Source organism: Festucalex cinctus, chromosome 8 (assembly GCF_051991245.1).
Source record: "Festucalex cinctus isolate MCC-2025b chromosome 8, RoL_Fcin_1.0, whole genome shotgun sequence".
Taxonomy (NCBI): Eukaryota; Metazoa; Chordata; class Actinopteri; order Syngnathiformes; family Syngnathidae; genus Festucalex; species Festucalex cinctus.
In genome coordinates this window covers 4032674-4055931 of record NC_135418.1, presented here as the reverse complement: position 1 = coordinate 4055931, position 23258 = coordinate 4032674, and the positions used below count along the sequence as shown (strand labels likewise).

The following is a 23258-nucleotide window of genomic DNA, read 5'->3' as shown; positions in this document are numbered from 1 at the left end:
GCAAAAACTCATGAAACTTTACACACACATCAGGCTTGTCATAAGCATGAATATTTTAGAGATTTCTTATTAAATTTGCAATAAATGCTTCAATAGCGCCCTCTAGACATTTTTATGAAGTCTTTCCGATTATATGATTCAGCTAGATGTGTGAATATTGGCAGGCATGCCTAATATATTCAAAAAGTATTCTATATAGCCATGTGCCAATCCATTTTGATTTTATTTTGTTAATTGTGCATCATTTTTGGCCTTTCCATGAAACTTTACAAACACAAAGCATGGCAAAAACGTTTAAAATTTAGATGGTTTCCTATTTGACAGTACCCCAACATGCCAGTACCCCGACGTGCAAATACCCCAACGTGGCCCGGGTTGTTATTATTATTATTCTTTATTCTCCGCAAACGATCGCGATTTTGGGTCCTAAACATTCACGAAAACTCACCGAACTTTGCACACTCCTCAGGCCCGGCGAAAAATTTGATATTATTAAGTCGTCATAACAATGCGACTCGATAGCGCCCCCTAGCGTAGAAAAATAAAAACCAAGCCCGGCACGTTTGAGCTAGAGCAACAAAAATTGGCAGGCACGTGTAGCACCCCGAGACGCACAAAAAAGTCTATTGGGACCATGTAGCTAAAATGTACAGGAAGTGAGCTATGAATTTTTTTATGTACAATTTTGGCCTATTTTGGCACATTCACTGTGGTCATGCTTTTTCCCCCTTTGCAAACATTTTTCATCCAATTGACTTCAAACTTGGCATTTATCATCTCAAGACCTGAGAGAACAACTGGGCAAAACATCTTGCCTTTTTGAAATACTATATGACGGGGGCGGGGCATCAAATATTGCCTTGAAAATTTCATTTTTCCAGAAAGAGCAAATGCTGAATAACTCCCATGTACAAGCTCAGAAAAGCCTTAAGATGTTGATCATGCCCCACACCGAATATTGTAACTTTTCGCCAAAGGGCGTGGCCGCTACGGTGCCGCAAAGTCTGAAGATTTTTCGTGAAAATAAAAGCTGCATTAACTTGACCGAGATGATCCTATCTTCTCAAAATTTCACACATTTGATGAGAGTCCAGCCCTAAAGACATCTACTGACTTATATTTCATCTAACTGATAGCGCCACCTAGTGGCAATTTTTTTTCTTACGAATTTTCTTCTACGTTTTTCTCCAAACACGTTAACTGGACCTACCTCATATTTGCTCAGATGAGGGTTTCGGCCTTCATGATGTCACAACACGAAGTTTGTGAGTTTTCGCGAATTGCTGTGGGTGTGGCTAAGCGCTGTTCGCCAAGAAAACAACGCCAGTTTTGAGGGTCTAAACATGCACAGAAACTCATGAAACTTGGCACACACATCTGGCTTGGTAAAATGAGCAATATTTTATTGTTGATTGTGCTATTTTTACAAAAATGACTCAATAGCGCCCCCTAGAAGTTTTTAACGAAGCAGCCCCGGTTGTACGTTTAAGCAAGAACGACGAATATTTTTAAGTGTTTGAGGGAGCCCAAGACCTACAAAAAAGTCTCTTGGACCCATATGCTAAAATGAACAGGAAGTAAGCTACGAATTTTTGAATGTCCCATTTTTGACGATTTTTGCACATTCACAGGGGGCAGACTTTTGCCCACTTCTCCTACACGTTTCATCTGACTGAGTTAAGACTTGACCTGGACCATGTCAAGACCTGAGCCAACGACAGGGGGAAAAATCTTGACCTTTCGAAATACTATATGATGAAGGCGGGGCATCAAAATTTGTGTTTCGCACTGAAAAAGGATATGCTTAATAACTCCCCGGTACATGCTCCAAAAAATCCCAAACTTGACATGTATGTTTATCGTCAAGGCCTGAAGCTATCTCTATGACAACATTCAGTTATATATATGCAGCGCCACCTAGCCCTTGAGGCATAAAAAAAAAAATACCCTACATACGGTATTTTGTACAAAAAATGTAAACTCATTCTAAGTGTGATAACTAAGTCATTTATGAATATTCTTTTAGTTTCCACCACTCAAAATGTTCACTGGCATCAGACTTATCCAAACATATATATATTTTTATTTATTTTTGATAGCCTCTGTGGACATTAAAAGCAATATCGTGAATGAAGGATATGCTTAATAACTCCACGGTACATGCTCCAAAAAAAATCCCACACTTGACATGTATGCTTATAATCAAGGCCTGAAGGTATCTCGATGACAACATTCAGTTATAAATACAGCGCCACCTAGCCCTTGAGGCTTATATAAAAAAAAAAAACCCTACATACGGTATATTGTACAAAAAATGTAAACTCATTCTAAGTGTGATGACTAAGTCATTTATGAATATTCTTTTAGTTTCCACCACTCAAATTGTTCACTGGCTTCACACCGATCCAAACGTATGTACGTTTCCATTTTGTTTTATTCATTTTTGATTGCCCCTTTGGACAATAAAAGTAACATTGTGCAATGAGTACAACGAGCGATGATGTATATATACACTTTTACAAAAAATACCAATCAGGGCAACTCATTGCCTAAAAATAAAAAAGGACGCTGATTTTTGCAGGTCTTAACAATCCCCAAAACCCGTTGAGCTTGACACACACTGGCAAAAAAAATATTCTACATGTAAACGTTTATTATGCCATTTTCAAAGAAATTTTGCTTCCAATATGCCAGTACCCCAACGTGCCAGTACCCTAACATGCAAGTACCCCAACGTGCAAGGACTCCAACGTGGCCCGGGCTGCGAGGGCCCTTTATAGCTGCTCGCAGCTCTAGTTATTATTCTTCTTCTTCTTTTTCTTTCTTATTATTCTTTTCCGCAAACAACCACATTTTTGAGGCACTAAACATGAACGAAAACTCACCAAACTTTACACGCAGATCGGGCCTGGCGAAAAATTTGATATTTTAAAGTCGCCATACATGATAACAGAAAAATGGCTCTGTAGCGCCACCTACATAGGTTTAACGGATCCCTGTCCCGCTACGATTGTCCTATGGCTACGAAAATTGTGTGGCACCTGTAGCACATCCAGATGAACAAAAACCTCTTTGATATGTGTACCCTAAAATAGACAGGAAGTGAGGTATGAGTATTTGAATGTCCAATTTTGGCCCATTTTTGCACATTTACAGGGGTCATACTTTTGCCCGCTTCTCCTACACGGTTAACCCGATTGACTTCAAACTTGGGCTGTACCATCTCAACACCTGGGACAACATCATGGTAAAAAATCTAAAGTTTTTGACATACTATATGACGGTGGCGGGGCATCAAATTTACAGTTTCAAAATTCTTACTTAACAAAGCATTGCCGGTGGTACGTTTAATTGAGAGCCACGAAAATTGGTACACATATGTAACAGACTATGATCTACAAAAAAGCCTGTTGGTGCCATATGCTAAACCAAACAGGAAGTCCGCCAGAGGCGAGGCATCAAATTTTGTGTTTCAAAATTCTTATTTAATGAAGCATTCCCGGCTGTACATTTCACCTAGAGTTACCAACATTTGAAGACATATGTAACAGCCCTCAAGGTACAAAAAACTCTTTTTGTACCATATGCTAAACCGAACAGGAAGTCCGCCATTTTGATTTACTTTGGAACGTGTTGCCATTTTTTGGGCCATTTCATAGGGGTCTTATTTTAACGAACTCCTCCTACAGAGTTTATCCGATCATCTCCAAACTTGGTGTGATTCATCTTAAAATGTTGAAGATGAAAAGTTATTGAAAGCTTTTTATTTCGTCGCACGCTGTTGCCGTGGCATGCACAGTTTGCAAAGGAAAAAAATTCCCTCTTAATGAAGCATTCCCAGTTGTACGAAGCAGCTAGAGCTACGAAAATTTGGAGACAAATTTAACAGCCCACGATGTACAAAAAAGTCTCTTGGTGCCATGTGCTAAACCCAACAGGAAGTCCCGTAGGGGCCGGTCATCACATTTTGAGGTAAAAAACTCCTCTTTAACGAAGCATTCCCGGTTGTACGTTTCACCTAGCGCTATGATAATTTGCAGGCATACATAAGTGCCCACGATGTACAAAAAAGTCTCTTGGAACCATATGCTAAACCAAACAGGAAGTCCGCCATTTTGATTTACGTTGGGATTTGTAGCCATTTTTTGTGGCCTTTTTTAGGGGTCATATTTTAACGAACTCCTCCTACAAAATTTATCCGACTGTCTTCAAACTTGGTGTGCTTCATCTTAAGATGTTTAAGATACAAAGTTATCGGAAGTTATTTATTTTGTCGCACGCCGTTTCATGGCGATGGATTGTTTGCCAAGTAAAATGCTGCTTTTTTTTTTGGTCTAAACATGTGCAAAAACTCATGAAACTTTACACACACATCAGGCTTGTCATAAGCATGAATATTTTAGAGATTTCTTATTGAATTTGCAATAAATGCTTCAATAGCGCCCTCTAGACATTTTTATGAAGTCTTTCCGATTATATGATTCAGCTAGATGTGTGAATATTGGCAGGCATGCTTAATATATTCAAAAATTATTCTATATAGCCATGTGCCAATCCATTTTGATTTTATTTTGTTAATTGTGCATCATTTTTGGCCTTTCCATGAAACTTTACAAACACAAAGCATGGCAAAAACGTTTAAAATTTAGATGGTTTCCTATTTGACAGTACCCCAACATGCCAGTACCCCGACGTGCAAATACCCCAACGCGGCCCGGGTTGCGAGGGCCCTTTATAGCTGCTCGCAGCTCTAGTTATTCTTCTTCTTCTTCTTCTTCTTCTTCTTCTTTTTCTTTGTTATTATTCTTTTCCGCAAACAACCACATTTTTGAGGCACTAAACATGAACGAAAACTCACCAAACTTTACACGCAGATCGGGTCTGGCGAAAAATTTGATATTTTAAAGTCGCCATACATGATAACAGAAAAATGGCTCTGTAGCGCCACCTACATAGGTTTAACGGATCCCTGTCCCGCTACGATTGTCCTATGGCTACGAAAATTGTGTGGCACCTGTAGCACATCCAGATGAACAAAAACCTCTTTGATATGTGTACCCTAAAATAGACAGGAAGTGAGGTACGAGTATTTGAATGTCCAATTTTGGCCCATTTTTGCACATTTACAGGGGTCATACTTTTGCCCGCTTCTCCTACACGGTTAACCCGATTGACTTCAAACTTGGGCTGTACCATCTCAACACCTGGGACAACATCATGGTAAAAAATCTAAAGTTTTTGACATACTATATGACGGTGGCGGGGCATCAAATTTACAGTTTCAAAATTCTTACTTAACGAAGCATTGCCGGTGGTACGTTTAATCTAGAGCTACGAAAATTGGTACACATATGTAACAGACTATGATCTACAAAAAAGCCTGTTGGTGCCATATGCTAAACCTAACAGGAAGTCCGCCAGAGGCGAGGCATCAAATTTTGTGTTTCAAAATTCTAACTTAATGAAGCATTCCCGGCTGTACATTTCACCTAGAGTTACCAAAATTTGAAGACATATGTAACAGCCCTCGAGGTACAAAAAACTCTTTTTGAACCATATGCTAAACCGAACAGGAAGTCCGCCATTTTGATTTACTTTGGAACGTGTTGCCATTTTTTGGGCCATATCATAGGGGTCTTATTTTAACGAACTCCTCCTACAGAGTTTATCCGATCATCTCCAAACTTGGTGTGATTCATCTTAAGATGTTGAAGATGAAAAGTTATTGAAAGCTTTTTATTTCGTCGCACGCTGTTGCCGTGGCATGCACAATTTGCAAAGGAAAAAATTCCTTCTTAATGAAGCATTCCCAGTTGTACGAAGCAGCTAGAGCTACGAAAATTTGGAGACAAATGTAACAGCCCACGATGTACAAAAAAGTCTCTTGGTGCCATGTGCTAAACCCAACAGGAAGTCCCGTAGGGGCCGGGCATCACATTTTGAGCTAAAAAACTCCTCTTTAACGAAGCATTCCCGGTTGTACGTTTCACCTAGCGCTGTGATAATTTAGAGGCATACATAAGAGCCCACGATGTACAAAAAAGTCTCTTGGAACCATGTGCTAAACCAAACAGGAAGTCCGCCATTTTGATTTATGATGGGATTTGTAGCCTTTTTTTGTGGCCTTTTTTAGGGGTCATATTTTAACTCCTCCTACAAAATTCATCCGACCGTGTTCAAACTTGGTGTGTTTCATCTTAAGATGTTTAAGATGCAAATTTATCGAAAGTTTTTTATTTTGTCGCACGCTGCTGCTATAGCGATGCATTGGTTGCCAAGTAAAGTGCTGCTTTGTTTTTTTTTATCTATACATGTGTGAAAACTCGTGAAACTTTGCACACTCATCAGACTTGTCATTAACATGAATTTTTAGAGATTTCTTGTGCAATTTGCAATAAATCGCACCCTCTATACATTTTTTATGGAGCATTTCCGATTGGATGATTCAAGCGCGAAATAACTAAAGATGACTTGACTTGACCTAGATTTGTGAAAACTCAGAGGCATACCTATTATATTATTATTATTTTTTGTACCTTACAAGATTATCTCTTGTGCCACATTAAACCCCTTTGCAGGCCTGAGCCAAACCACGGTCCATACATTTGATACCACTGCTTTATTTCAATGGTCAAGTACTTCATAACCACACCTACTTATGCTTGTCCTTGCATATATAGTAGACAACAAAGAGCTCTTTCAACAAAAGACATTTCCATCTACAAAGTCATACAAGGTAAGCACTCTATAAATTCTGCAATCACTACACTTCTATTCCTAAATTATCACTTCAAATACCAACAATGGTTAATACAGCTACAAATTTCTTGTATGTTTATGAAGTATGATACTGTATTTATTTCTACTCCTTTGCTTTTCTACAGAACATGAACAAATCACCAAGCAAATTCTCTTTTGATAAAGACCCTCTAATCATCTCCATACGCAAAGATTGCCAACTTTTTTCCGTAAGTATACAATACATAAACTAAACAGGACAACTTTCTCAATCATATACAGTATGCCATACATATATGTATTAAGTTCTCATTTATTAACAGGTTTGTTAAAGGCACCTTTAGTGTGTTTTTCTGTTTGTAATGTTTCTCCACGAGCACGTCTAGCCATTGATATCATGTAGAACACATATGCTAACCTTTTAGAGACAATTGAAGCTTACTTGCACAGTAGCCACTATCTTAACCACTTAATTCACATGTCTACTTGACAACTTATTACATGTAGTGAAATGGTACTTTGTGCGTCTTATGCTTTTTTCTGAACACTGCTTTTCAACTCTTTCCTTAAAACCAATACATGCGGTACTGTTATACTGTATAAATATATATGTCCGTGTGTATATATTTGTATATTCTTTCAAATAAACTCGTTTTGACACACACAGCCATTGAGTAACATGCAACACGACCACAACGTTTTGCACCAACACGTTACCTCTGCTATTTAGAATCATGGAATCTAACATGACTGACTTTCATTGAATGCTTTGTCATTACAGTATGCATGCATTGATCATGCTTCCAGTCGCAACGACTTATACCAGCGCAGCCTTGATCTTCATTCCCAAATGAACCAACTAGTCCATGTGACTCGAGTAAATCGAGCACTTGAAAAACAGATAGACTTCAAAACCAAGCTTGTGAAAGAACTCCAGACTGCATTGGATATAAAGGATGCATGTGATGCATTTGTCCGTGATGGTAAGCTATATGACATGGAAGACACACAAACACTAACACAGCAAGCATCCCCATCCTACACATTGTGTATAATGAATGACATGTTTGACAATGGACATTTTTACATTTTTTTGTTAATGCACGTTCCTTTTTTTCTGTTAGGAATATTTTGAAGGTAACATTGGACTGTTAACTAAAACACTGACTGATTATTGAGCCGCAATTTCTCAATGTATATAATGTGAATACATACTACACTTGATTACTTTCAAATGTGACTGATATCATGTAGCTATGCTGTGATCTTGCCCTCTTTCATCCACTGATAGACACTTCAAAGTTCTTTTTTTTCTGTATCTTCTCAAAATAACTGACATATTCATGGAAAAGATTGTATTTAAATTCTATCATTATTAATTACTATTATTATGTTTATGTCTTTGCCCCTGATTATGATGTTTCTATACCATAGATTTAAAAAAAAAAAATTTTTGGACATACTGTGACTTGACCATTACAATACTAATTTTTACTAAGAAAAAATCAATCACACACCATAATATTTTATACTTATCCTGCATGTATCTGGACACACCATGCCAAATTTTACACTTACATAACCATTTATGTACCTGTCGTATCCTTACTTTGATTCATCATTTCATCACACAATCCTAAAACATTGCTTTTTGACCCAGAGGATTCAACTATACCATTTTTGCGTGTCTTATTACTTACTAGCTATATTATTTATTAACGGGCAAAAACTATGAATATAAGATCACCGTCAAATATTACGTCTGTAATATCCATATACAGTGCATTACATAATATGCATTTGTATTAAGACACTACCATGCTAAAAATATGCACACGACTGTTCTGTAAACTACACCTAAGACAACCAAACTTCACAGATCTAACATGATTCTTCATTCTTTTTTGTTCTACAGATGTATCAAATGCTGCCACACAGACAGAAGAAGCCACTGAGGACATGCACGAAGACGATGATCACAATATAACAGGACAGGTTAACCCCCCTGAAGTTTTAGCCCGCAGGTCAAAGCGTCCTAGGACTAATTCATCCATGGAGGTTACATTATCCTAAGACAGACTATGTGCTAACCCAAACTCTTTGACCCCAAGGGATTCATCTGTCCCAGAAAACTTTTACACTAAAGAGTTTATCTGTCCTAGGGCGCTGTTAACCCCAGGTTAAAGTGTTATTTAATCTGTCCTGTTACAACAGCTATACATAAACAGCTGCATTCCTCTCCTGTTCCATCTCTCGCACTTCTTTCATCTCTTTTTCTCCTCTACTTATACCTATGCTTGCTCATGTGCTTTTTTCCCCTTTAGATGATGTCATTGGTTAGCCTGCTTCAAAGCTACATTTTTTCTTGAATAACTGTCACACATTTACTGTTTGCTGGACCCTACAAAACTGTCACAATACTTCACTATGTCATGAATACATATGTGTTGCACAGCGACACCACATTAAGAGTCATCAAAAAGCTTTTTATTTGATCACACACCATCTCTGTGCCATGCAATGTTTTCAAATGAACAGATGCTGGTTTTGAATATCAAACGAGCGACTTTTCATGAAACTTTGCACACACATCAGAAAGTCCACACTTTTGAATTTATTTTGGGAATTGTGCATCATTTTTGGCCTTTTACTGCACCTTTTTACACACAAGGCACGGCAAATGCATTTCTATTTTCCATGGTCCTTGTCTATTTAACAGTACCCCAACGTGCAAGTCCCCCGACTTGCATATACCCCAACGTGGCCCGGGTTGCGAGGGCCCTTTATAGCTGCTCGCAGCTCTAGTTATTATTATTATTATTATTCTCCGCAAACGATCACATTTTTGAGACACTAAACGTGACCGAAAACTCACCAAACTTTACACGCACATCAGGCCTGGCGAAAAATTTGATATTTTAAAGTCGCCATACTTGATAACAGAAAAATGGCTCCTTAGCGCCCCCTACATAGGTTAAACGGATCCCTGTCCCGCTACGATTGTCCGACGGCTATGAAAATTGTGTGGCACCTGTAGCACATCCCAATGAACAAAAACCTCTTTGAAGTGTGTACCCTAAAATAGACAGAAAGTGAGGTATGAGTATTTAAATGTCCAATTTTTGCCAATTTTTGCACATTTACAGGGGTCATACTTTTGCCCGCTTCTCCTACACGGTTAACCCGATTGACTTCAAACTTGGGATGTACCATCTCAACACCTGGGACAACATCATTGTGAAAAATGAAAAGTTTTTGATATACTATATGACGGCGGCGGCGCATCAAATTTAGAGTTTAAAAATTCTTACTTCACGAGGCATTGCCGGTTGTACGTTTAATCTAGAGCTACAAAAATTGGTACACATATGTAACAGACTATGACCTACAAAAAACTCTTTTTGAACCATATGCTAAACCTAACAGGAAGTCCACCATTTTGATTTATTTTGGAACGTGTTGCCATTTTTTTGGCCATTTCATTGGGGCCTTATTTTAACGAACTCCTCCTACAGTGTTTATCCGATCATCTTCAAACTTGGTGTGATTCATCTTAAGATGTTGAAGATGAAAAGTTATTGAAAGCTTTGTATTTCGTCGCACGCTGTTGTCATGGCATGCACTGTTTGCAAAGGAAAAAAAATATCCTTAAAGAAGCATTGCCAGTTGTACGAAGCAGCTAGAGCTACGAAAATTTGTAGACATATGTAACAGCCCAAGATGTACAAAAAAGTCTCTTGGTGCCCTGTGCTAAACCCAACAGGAAGTCCCCCAGGGGCCGGGCATCACATTTTGAGCTAAAAAAAACTCCTCTTTAACAAAGCATACCCGGCTGTACGTTTCACCTAGAGTTACCAAAATTTGTAGAGGTATATAACAGCCCTCGAGGTACAAAAAACTCTTTTTGAACCATATGCTAAACCTAACAGGACGTCCGCCATTTTGATTTACTTTGGAATGTGTTGCCATTTTTTTTTGGCATTTCATAGGGGTCATATTTTAACAAACTCCTCCTACAGAGTTTATCCGATCATCTTCAAACTTGGTGTGATTCATCTTAAGATGTTGAAAATGAAAAGTTATTGAAAGTTTTTTATTTCGTCACACGCTGTTATCGTGGCATGCACTTTTTGCAAAGGAAAAAAATCCTTCTTAATGAAGCACTCCCAGTTGTACGAAGCAGCTAGAGCGACGAAAAATTGAAGACATATGTAACAGCCCAGGATGTACAAAAATGTCTCTTGGTGCCATGTGCTAAACGCAACAGGAAGTCCCCCAGGGGCCGGGCATCACATTTTGAGCTAAAAAACTCCTCTTTAACGAAGCATTCCCGGTTGTACGTTTCACCTAGCGCTATGATAATTTGCAGGCATACATAAGAGCCCACGATGTACAAAAAAGTCTCTTGGAACCATGTGCTAAACCAAACAGGAAGTCCACCATTTTGATTTATGATGGGATTTGTTGCCATTTTTTGTGGCCTTTTTCAGGGGTCATATTTTAACGAACCCCTCCTACAAAATTTATCCGACTGTCTTCAAACTTGGTATGTTTCATCTTAAGATGTTTAAGATGCAAAGTAATCGAAAGTTTTTTATTTTGTCACACGCTGTTGCCATAGCAATGCATTGGAATTGCACACCATATTTTGCGTTTTGATTAAACAGACAAAGCATTCCCGGTTGTACGTTTCACCTAAAGCTATGATAATTTGCAGGCAAACATAAGAGCTCAGGATGTACAAAAAAGTCTCTTGGAGCCATATGCTAAACCAATCAGGAAGTCCACCATTTTGATTTACGTTGGGATTTGTAGCCATTTTTTGTGGCCTTTTTTAGGGGTCATATTTTAACGAACTCCTCCTACAAAATTTATCCGACTGTCTTTAAACTTGGTGTGCTTCATCTTAAGATGTTTAAGATGCAAAGTTATCGAAAGTTATTTATTTTGTCGCACGCCGTTGTCATGGCGATGCATTCTTTGCCAAGTAAAATGCTGCTTTTTTTTTGGTCTCAACATGTGCAAAAACTCATGAAACTTTACACACACATCAGGCTTGTCATCAGCATGAATATTTTAGAGATTTCTTATTCAATTTGCAATAAATGGTTCAATAGCGCCCTCTAGACATTTTTATGAAGCTTTTGCAAATGTTTTGTGTTTTATGATTCAGCTAGATTTGTAAAAATTGGGATACCTATCAGCCTAAGACTTACAAAAAGGTTTCTAAAGCCATATGCTGAATCAAAAAGGAAGTCTGCCATTTTGATTTACTTTGGTCTTTGTAGCCATTTTTTGGGGCCTTTTATAGGGGTCATATTTTCAACAGAACTTATCAGATCATCTTCATTCTTTGGCGTGTTTCATCTTAAGATATTTAAGATGAAAAGTTATTGAATTTTTTTATTTTGTCACACGCCTTTGCTGTAGCCATGCATTGTTTGTGAAGAAAAATGCTTTTTTGAGAGTCTAAATATGGGTGAAAACTCACAAAACTTTGCACACACACCAGACCTGTCTGGAACATGAATATTTTATTTAGAGATTTGTTGTGCAATTTGTAATAAATGGCTCAATAGCGCCCTCTAGACATTTTTATGAAGTCTTTCCGATTATATGATTCAGCTAGATGTGTGAATATTGGCAGGCATGCCGAATATATTCAAAAAGTATTCTATATAGCCATGTGCCAATCCATTTTGATTTTATTTTGTTAATTGTGCATCGTTTTTGGCCTTTCCATGAAACTTTAAAAACACAAAGCATGGCAAAAACGTTTACAATTTAGATGGTTTCCTATTTGACAGTACCCCAACATGCCAGTACCCCGACGTGCAAATACCCCAACGTGGCCCGGGTTGCGAGGGCCCTTTATAGCTGCTCGCAGCTCTAGTTATTATTATTATTATTATTCTCCGCAAACGATCACATTTTTGAGACACTAAACGTGACCGAAAACTCACCAAACTTTACACGCACATCAGGCCTGGCGAAAAATTTGATATTTTAAAGTCGCCATACATGATAACAGAAAAATGGCTCCTTAGCGCCCCCTACATAGGTTAAACGGATCCCTGTCCCGCTACGATTGTCCGACGGCTATGAAAATTGTGTGGCACCTGTAGCACATCCCAATGAACAAAAACCTCTTTGAAGTGTGTACCCTAAAATAGACAGAACGTGAGGTATGAGTATTTAAATGTCCAATTTTTGCCAATTTTTGCACATTTACAGGGGTCATACTTTTGCCCGCTTCTCCTACACGGTTAACCCGATTGACTTCAAACTTGGGATGTACCATCTCAACACCTGGGAAAACATCATTGTGAAAAATGAAAAGTTTTTGATATACTATATGACGGCGGCGGCGCATCAAATTTAGAGTTTAAAAATTCTTACTTCACGAGGCATTGCCGGTTGTACGTTTAAGCTAGAGCTACGAAAATTGGTACACATATGTAACAGACTATGACCTACAAAAAAACTCTTTTTGAACCATATGCTAAACCTAACAGGAAGTCCACCATTTCGATTTATTTTGGAACGTGTTGCCATTTTTTTGGCCATTTCATTGGGGCCTTATTTTAACGAACTCCTCCTACAGTGTTTATCCGATCATCTTCAAACTTGGTGTGATTCATCTTAAGATGTTGAAGATGAAAAGTTATTGAAAGCTTTGTATTTCGTCGCACGCTGTTGTCATGGCATGCACTGTTTGCAAAGGAAAAAAAAAATATCCTTAAAGAAGCATTGCCAGTTGTACGAAGCAGCTAGAGCTCCGAAAATTTGTAGACATATGTAACAGCCCAAGATGTACAAAAAAGTCTCTTGGTGCCCTGTGCTAAACCCAACAGGAAGTACCCCAAGGGGCCGGGCATCACATTTTGAGCTAAAAAAACCTCCTCTTTAACAAAGCATACCAAGGCTGTACGTTTCACCTAGAGTTACCAAAATTTGTAGAGGTATATAACAGCCCTCGAGGTACAAAAAACTCTTTTTGAACCATATGCTAAACCTAACAGGACGTCCGCCATTTTGATTTACTTTGGAATGTGTTGCCATTTTTTTTGGCCATTTCATAGGGGTCATATTTTAACAAACTCCTCCTACAGAGTTTATACGATCATCTTCAAACTTGGTGTGATTCATCTTAAGATGTTGAAAATGAAAAGTTATTGAAAGTTTTTTATTTCGTCACACGCTGTTATCGTGGCATGCACTTTTTGCAAAGGAAAAAAATCCTTCTTAATGAAGCATTCCCAGTTGTACGAACCAGCTAGAGCGACGAAAAATTGTAGACATATGTAACAGCCCAGGATGTACAAAAATGTCTCTTGGTGCCATGTGCTAAACACAACAGGAAGTCCCCCAGGGGCCGGGCATCACATTTTGAGCTAAAAAACTCCTCTTTAACGAAGCATTCCCGGTTGTACGTTTCACCTAGCGCTATGATAATTTGCAGGCATACATAAGAGCCCACGATGTACAAAAAAGTCTCTTGGAACCATGTGCTAAACCAAACAGGAAGTCCGCCATTTTGATTCATGATGGGATTTGTTGCCATTTTTTGTGGCCTTTTTCAGGGGTCATATTTTAACGAACCCCTCCTACAAAATTTATCCGACTGTCTTCAAACTTGGTATGTTTCATCTTAAGATGTTTAAGATGCAAAGTTATCGAAAGTTATTTATTTTGTCGCACGCCGTTGTCATGGCGATGCATTGTTTGCCAAGTAAAATGCTGCTTTTTTTTTTTGGTCTAAACATGTGCAAAAACTCATGAAACTTTACACACACATCAGGCTTGTCATCAGCATGAATATTTTAGAGATTTCTAATTCAATTTGCAATAAATGGTTCAATAGCGCCCTCTAGACATTTTTATGAAGCTTTTGCAAATGTTTTGTGTTTTATGATTCAGCTAGATTTGTAAAAATTGGGATACCTATCAGCCTAAGACTTACAAAAAGGTTTCTAAACCCATATGCTAAATCAAACAGGAAGTCTGACATTTTGATTTACTTTGGTATTTGTAGCCACTTTTTGGGGCCTTTTAAAGGGGTCATATTTTCTGCAAAACTTATCACATCGTCTTCATTCTTTGGCATGTTTCATCTTGAGATATTTAAGATGAAAAGTTATTGAATTTTTTTATTTTGTCACAGGCCTTTGCTGTAGCGATGCATTGTTTGCAAAGAATTTTTTTTTTTTGAGAGTCTAAACATGGGCAAAAACTCACAAAATGTTGCACACAAATCAGATCTCTCATGATCATGAATATTTTATAATTTGTTATGCAATTTGTAATAAATGGCTCAATAGCGCCGTCAAGATATTTTTATGAAGTATATCCGATTATATGGTTCAGCTAGATGTGTGAATATTGGGAGGCATACCTCTCAGCCTAATACCTCCAAAAATTATTCTATAGCCATGTGCCAATCCATTTTGATTTTATTTAATTGTGCGTCATTTTTGGCCTTCTATGAAACTTTGCAAACACAAAGCATGTTAAAAACATTTACAATTTAGACTGTTTCCTATGAAACAGTACCCTAACATGCCAGTACCCCGACATGCAAATACCCCAACGTGGCCCAGGTTGCGAGGGCCCTTTATAGCTGCTCGCAGCTCTAGTTATTCTTCTTCTTCTTTTTCTTTGTTATTATTCTTTTCCGCAAACAACCACATTTTTGAGGCACTAAACATGAACGAAAACTCACCAAACTTTACACGCAGATCGGGCCTGGCGAAAAATTTTATATTTTAAAGTCGCCATCCATGAGAACAGAAAAATGGCTCTGTAGCGCCACCTACATAGCTTAAACGGATCCCTGTCCCGCTATGATTGTCCGACGGCTATGAAAATTGTGTGGCACCTGTAGCATATCCAGATGAACAAAAACCTCTTTGATATGTGTACCCTAAAATAGACAGGAAGTGAGGTATGAGTATTTAAATGTCCAATTTTGGCCCATTTTTGCACATTTACAGGGGTCATACTTTTGCCCGCTTCTCCTTCACGGTTAATCCGATTGACTTCAAACTTGGGCTGTACCATCTCAACACCTGGGACAACACCATGGTAAAAAAATCTAAAGTTTTTGACATACTATATGACGGCAGCGGGGCATCAAATTTAGAGTTTCAAAATTCTTACTTAACGAAGCATTGGCGGCTGTAAGTTTAATCCAGAGCTAAGAAAATTGGTACACGTATGTAACAGACTATGATCTATAAAAAAGCCTGTTGGTGCCATAAGCTAAACCTAACAGGAAGTCCGCCAGAGGCGAGGCATCAAATTTTGTGTTTCAAAATTCTTACTTAATGAAGTATTCCCGGCTGTACATTTCACCTAAAGTTACCAAAATTTGAAGACATATGTAACAGCCCTCAAGGTACAAAAAACTATTTTTGAACCATATGCTAAACCGAACAGGAAGTCCGCCATTTTGATTTACTTTGGAACGTGTTGCCATTTTTTGGGCCATTTCATAGGGGTCTTATTTTAACGAACTCCTCCTACAGAGTTTATCCGATCATCTCCAAACTTCGTGTGATTCATCTAAAGATGTTGAAGATGAAAAGTTATTGAAAACTTTTTATTTCGTTGCACGCTGTTGCTGTGGCATGCACAGTTTGCAAAGGAAAAAAATCCTTCTTAATGAAGCATTCCCAGTTGTACGAAGCAGCTAGAGCTACAAAAATTTGGAGACATATGTAACAACCCACGATGTACAAAAAAAAAAAAGTCTCTTGGTGCCATGTGCTAAACCCAAAAGGAAGTCCCCCAGGGGCCGGGCATCACATTTTGAGCTAAAAAAACCCAAAACTCCTCTTTAACGAAGCATTCCGGGTTGTACGTTTCACCTAGAGCTATGATAATTTGCAGGCATACTTAAGAGCCCACGATGTACAAAAAAAGTCTCTTGGAATCATGTGCAAAACCAAACAGGAAGTCCGCCATTTTGATTTACGATGGGATTTGTAGCCATTTTTTCTGGCCTTTTTAGGGGTCATATTTTAACGAACTCCTCTTACAAAATTCATCCGACCGTCTTCAAACTTGGTGTGTTTCATATTAAGATGTTTAAGATGCAAAGTTATCGAAAGTTTTTTATTTTGTCGCACGCTGTTGCCAGAGCGATGCATTGTTTGCCAAGTTAAGTCCTGCTTTTTCTTTTTTTTTTTTGGCTATACATGTGTGAAAACTTTGCACACACATCAGACTTGTAATGAACATGAATTTTTAGATATTTCTTGTGCAATTTGTATTAAATCGCACCTTCTAGACATTTTTATGGAGCATTTCCGATTGTATGATTTAAGCGCTATATAACTAAAGATGACTTGACCTCGATTTGTGAAAACTGGGGGGCATACCTATTAGCCTAAGACCTACAAAAAGTATTCTGTAGCCGTATGCTAGACCTAAAAGGAAGTCAGCCATTTTTTATTTATTTTGGGAATTGAATCTTTGGCCTTTTGATAAAACTTTGCACACACAAGGCTTGTCAAAAACATTTTAGATGGTCCTTGTCCTATTTGACAGTACCCCAACATACCAGTACCCCGACGTGCAAGTACCCCAACGTGGCCCAGGTTGCGAGGGCCCTTTATAGCTGCTCGCAGCTCTAGTTAGGGCCCGAGCAGCGGCGGCGGCGGTGCCGCTGCGAGGCCCTATTGTTTTTGTAGGAATTCTTCTTCTTATTATTATTATTATTATTCTCCGCAAACAATCACATTTTCGAGACGCTAAACGTGAACGAAAACTTTACACGCACATCAGGCCTGGCGAAAAATTTGATATTTTAAAGTCGCCATACATGATAACAGAAAAATGGCTCCATAGCGCCATCTACATAGGTTAAACGGATCCCTGTCCCGCTACGATTGTCCTATGGCGACGAAAATTGTGTGGCACCCGTAGCACATCCAGATGAACAAAAACCTCTTTGATATGTGTACCCTAAAATAGACAGGAAGTGAGGTATGAGTATTTAAATGTCCAATTTTTGCCAATTTTTGCACATTTACAGGGATCATACTTTTGCCCGCTTCTCCTACACGATTGACTTCAAACTTGGGATGTACCATCTCAACACCTGGGACAACATCATTGTAAAAAATGAAAAGTTTTTGATATACTATATGACGGCGGCGGCACATCAAATTTAGAGTTTAAAAATTCTTACTTCACGAAGCATTGCCGGTTGTACGTTTAATCTAGAGCTACGAAAATTGGTACACATATGTAACAGGCTATGACCTACAAAAAACTCTTTTTGAACCATAGGCTAAACCTAACAGGAAGTCCACCATTTTGATTTACTTTGGAACGTGTTGCCATTTTTTTGGCCATTTCATTGGGGTCTTATTTTAACGAATTCCTCCTACAATGTTTATCCGATCATCTTCAAACTTGGTGTGATTCATCTTAAGATGTTGAAGATGAAAAGTTATTGATAGCTTTGTATTTCGTCGCAACAACAGGAAGTCCCCCAGGGGCCGGGCATCACATTTTGAGCTAAAAAACTCCTCTTTAACGAAGTATTCCCGGTTGTATGTTTCATCTAGCGCTATGATAATTTGAAGGCATACATAACAGCTCAGGATGTACAAAAAGTCTCTTGGAGCCATATGCTAAACCAAACAGAAAGTCCACCATTTTGATTTACATTGGGATTTGTAGCCATTTTTTATGGCCTTTTTTAGGGGTCATATTTTAACGAACTCCTCCTACAAAATTTATCTGACTGTCTTCAAACTTGGTGTGTTTCATCTTAAGATGTTTAAGATGCAAAGTTATCGAAAGTTTTTTATTTTGTCGCACGCTGTTGCCATAGCGATGCATTGTTTGCCAAGTAAAATGCTGTTTTGTTTTGGTCTATACATGTGCGAAAACTCATGAAACTTTGCACACACATCAGACTTGTCCTGAACATAAATATTTTAGAGATTTCTTGCGCAATTTGCAATAAATGGCTCAATAGCGCCCTCTAGACATTTTTATGAAGCATTTCCGATTGTATGATTATGCTAGATTTGTGAAAATTCGGACAGATATCTATCAGCCTCAGACCTACAAAAAAGTATAATGTTACCATTTGCTAAACCTAAGAGTAAGTCCGCTATTCTGATTTTATTTTGGGAATTATGCATCATTTTTGGCCTTTTTCATAAAACTTTGCACACACAAGGCATGTAAAAAACATTTACATTTTAAATGGTCCTTGTTCTATGTTACAGTACCCCAACATGCAAGTACCCCAACGTTGTCCTCAATAACACCCTCTAGCCTATACATTTTTATGGAGCATTCCGATTTCATGATTCACCTAGGTTTGTGAAAATTGGGAGGCATACCAATCAGGTTTAGCTGTATGCTAAAAGGAAGTCCGCCATTTTGATTTTATTTTGGGAACTGCGCACCATCTTTGGGCTTTGGATGAAACTTTGCACACGCAAGGCTTGTCAGAAACAATTTAGATGGTCCTTGTCCTATTTGACAGTACCCCGACGTGCAAGTACCCCAACGTGGCCCGGGTTGCGAGGGCCCTTTATAGCTGCTCGCAGCCCTAGTGTGTGTTGTTTTTATGTGGTCGGGGAGCCTGTTTCACTCTTTATTAGCTTTATAACAGTGGTGTCCAAACTACGTTCCGGGGGCCATTTGCGGCCCGCCATCCATTTTTTAGTGGCCCGCCACATATGCTAAAAATGGCATTTGACTCAGTCCAAATAAAATAAAAACAAAAATGTTTGGAGATGGTCAAAGGAAGAAGGGAAGGTGTCGAAAAACAGAGGTGCTATTAAAGGGTATTTTAGTTAACTAAAACTAATGAAAAAACAAAAATTCCAAAAACAATTTTAACAAAATAAAATAAAAACGAAGATGCTTTTTAAAAAAGAAAATGAACTGAAACTACATTTTATGTTTACAAAACTAACTAAAATAAAACTAACTATAATTATAGCAAAAATGTCCTTCGTTTTAGTCTTTGGTAATTAAATATATGAGCCTTTGGGGATAATTTTAAATGTGATTTTGTGTGTGATTTATTTTGATATAAACCGGAATAATGATGTCGCGCCCATGGTGTTTATTAAATATTGCGCACACGTAATACACATTTAAAAAAAAAACCTAAAACTAATACTGAAACTAACTCAACTAAACCTAAGCATTTATTAAAGAACTAAAACTAATTAAAAAAAAAAAACAGAACCACCCTGAAAACTAAATAAAACTAACTAAAAAAAACAAAACAAAAAAAACAAGCCCTCAAAACAAAAAAAAAACTAAAATGAAAAATTCCAAAACTATAATAACCCTACTGCCATATTACAAATAAATGAGTTTATATACAGTAGCATTTTTCTAAATAGGCAAAAGCACAAAGACATTATTTGTACAATTTTTAGGACTAAACACAATTTCTCTTCATAACATTATGTGGCCCTTGCGTCCTTCTGATTTTCTGAATGTGGCCCTCAAATGAAAATGTTTGGACACCCCTGCTTTAGAAGAAAAGACTGACTGAGAAAAGGGTCGGATTTCCCCATCTGCGCGTGTTTAGTGAATTAGGCGCTCCCGGATTGCTCCATTTTTACCGGTTAGTGCGGTGCAAAGGCGACGCAAACCTTTAGTGAATAGGCTCCATAGTGTTTTAGGAGTATGTTACAATGGTGCCGCATTGGCTTTTTATCAAGGATTTTTTAAAACTCAACAGTCATGTTTTTGATAGTTGACAGTTTTACATTCAAAACAATTAAAATGGGGTAATAGTCTCGGTCTTGGTTTGGTATCTAATGGGGTCATCATAAGCGTGTGTGTGTTTTTTTTTTTTGTATATGTATGCTGGAGTTCAGGTTGCCCCCCCTTGTGTGACTCGTCTCCACGAGTACTGCCCTGTCAGACCTGCACTCATGTACCAGCAGTCAGCATTACGGTAAGAAATGTTTGCCTTGAATATTTGATGAGATGCAAAACAACATGAATAATAACATTGCCGTCTTGCACTTTATGTCATTGTGTATTAACATACTGTGGACATAGTGGTTGCTGCCAGGAGGGACCTAAACAACAATGATAACATATGGAACTAAAGTGAGCAAAAGATGGCATATTAAAAGACAAGCTGCTGATTGTATGTTTGTTTTTGTTTTGCGTCACAGCTTGCACCTACCAGGATAAAGAAATAATTCCTCCGAACTCAAGTTCATCAGTAGTATAGAGCTGTACTGCATCATTCTCAGAAGACTTCCCAATATGTTTTACTCTCTAATGCTTCTGTCAAACTAGATGTAACTTCAGCCATGCCATATGAAATTGGTACCAATAAGATATCAACAAAAACATGTTGACAATCATGTGCAATACTGAAAAGCTTGCAGACCATATACACATCTTAAAGGGGAAATATTATAGAAAAATGACTTTTTAATTGCTTGTATACAAATCGTGGAGTCCCCGGAGTGCCTACTCACCCATCAAGTATGAAATTACACAACCAAATAAATGTTTCTATTTCTGAAAATGTGCCTGTAAGCAAGCAGTTCTGGTTTTTGCTCCCACACGGAATTTACTCTCTCACATCAAAGCACCATTATTTTTAAAACAATGGCTGTATAACACCCGACTATCATGTTAAGGAAAAAAGATAAGCAGAACTTCAGTTGGCACTGATTAATGTTAGGTTGTAGTGATGGGAACATAATTCACCCACGGAACGTTGGGACAAAGGGGGAGTTCCGGGTGGAAGGAGTTGGTTAGGATGAAAGGATGAAAGGATTAAAAGGACGAAATGTTAGTTAGCCTGTGAGCCTCGAGCAGAGTGAGAGTTGCTGTTAAACACTGAGAAGCTGATGTCAATAAAACGCCAGTCTTTGGCTCCAGACTTCAACACTCCGCCTCCGACTCCCGTCACTACTCGCTTACATTGGTGACCCCGACATCCGCCTCGTTGACGTTTCCGAGGCTGATAATTTGATCGAATTGAGCGACATGGCGAACTCCACTGGTCTCAAGTTACCGGAGTTTTGGGAGTCGGCCGCGGAGACGTGGTTTGTACAAGCTGAAGCTCAGTTTGCCATCCGAGGAATTACGGACGATTCCACACGCTACTACCACGTCGTTTCCGCGCTCGGGAGCTCCACGGCAGCCAGAGCCGTGAGTTTTATCACCTCTCCCCCGGCAGGGGATATGTACGTGGGGCTCAAAGCGTACCTCCTTAAGACCTTCGAGCTTTCACGGCCGGAACGGGCTCGCCGCCTTTTCGCCATCCAGGGCCTGCGGGACAGTAAGACGTCCGAACTAATGGAAAAAATGCTGAACCTGCTTGGCGCAGAGGAGCCGAACTTTTGTTTATTGAACTGTTTCTGTGCCACATGCCTCCTCATGTCCAGACAGCGCTAGCGAACACTACCATCTCCGAGCCACGTGGTCTGGCGGAGGTAGCTGACCGTTTTTTCCTGGCCACCCAGCGTTACAACTACGAGGTCTTGGCCTCTACGCACGCCTTCCCAGTCCTGGCGGCAGTCCCGGCGGCCGCAACTGCACCTCATAAGGCACGCGCTACCGTGGATGGCCGATCAGCCCCTGGCTTATGCTATTTTCATGCACGTTTTGGAACCAAGGCGAAGAGGTGCCGCGCCCCTTGCTCCTTTGTTGCGTCGAAAAACGGCAACGACTCCACTCAGTTGCAGCTGTGAATGGGAGCGCAAAGTGCCGGCTGCTGTTTATCATGGACACCCTCTCCAAACTCAAATTCCTTTGTGACTCGGGCGCCCGCAGAAGCGTGTTGCCTGCCTCGGATGAAAATGCTGCCGGGGGCACTCACGGCCCGCACCTGTCAGCGGCCAACGATGCTATCTACCTATAAACCTATCCGGTCCTACTGCACTAAGACAGTGGATGTATGTTTCGGGGAGCGCCGATTCACTTGGGACTTTGTCACTGCGGACATTTCTTTTCTCCTTCTTGGCGCGGACTTTTTGTGTGCCCTCAGTCTACTGGTGGATGTTAGAAATGGCCGCCTGTTGGAGGCTTTGACGTTTTCCACTGTTGCTTGTGGGTGTGATGTGGAGACGTTTGAGGGCCTCGCCAGCCCGCTCTCAGATGACGACGTGTTCATGCGGCTTCTTGGAGAATTCCCCAGCCTGACCACGCCTACATTTGCAGCCACTTCTACCAAGCATGGGGTCGAGCACCACATCGAGACCGTGGGCCCGCTGGTTCACGCTAAGGCCCGATGCCTCAACCCTGATAGATTGGCCACAGTCCGAATTCACCAACATGGAACGCCTTGGCATAATTCGTCGTTCGGACAGCCCGTGGGTCTCGCCTCTCCACATGGTTCCGAAGTTGGATGGCGGCTGGCGGCCGTGTGGAGACTATCGCCGCCTCAATGATGCCACGACGCACGATCGCTATCCGGTCCCGCACATACAGGACTTCTCTGCCCACCTGGCAGGTGCGAAGCTGTTTTCCAAGGTGGACTTGGTACGGGGCTATCACCAAGT

At 39.4% G+C, this 23258-nt stretch overlaps 1 protein-coding gene across 1 annotated transcript; it reads left to right on the top strand.

The window, feature by feature from the left end:
• Positions 1–6726: 6726 nt before the first annotated feature.
• LOC144024313 (uncharacterized) lies at positions 6727–21005 on the top strand. The gene is made up of 6 exons (XM_077530510.1): positions 6727–6736; positions 6885–6968; positions 7520–7721; positions 8654–8733; positions 20607–20686; positions 20913–21005. Exons 2-6 carry the CDS (start codon positions 6888–6890, stop codon positions 20929–20931), a joined length of 462 nt encoding a protein of 153 aa, XP_077386636.1. The 5' UTR covers positions 6727–6736; positions 6885–6887; the 3' UTR covers positions 20932–21005.
• The last annotated feature ends 2253 nt before the right edge of the window (positions 21006–23258 follow it).

Bases quoted from the DNA above. Each gene is read 5' to 3' on its own strand.
- LOC144024313 (XM_077530510.1), top strand. From the start codon at position 6,888: ATGAACAAATCACCAAGCAAATTCTCTTTTGATAAAGACCCTCTAATC. The intron at 7,722-8,653 runs GTAAGCTATATG...TTTGTTCTACAG, and splicing joins TGATGCATTTGTCCGTGATG to ATGTATCAAATGCTGCCACA. The intron at 8,734-20,606 runs GTTAACCCCCCT...GCTGGAGTTCAG, and splicing joins ATCACAATATAACAGGACAG to GTTGCCCCCCCTTGTGTGAC.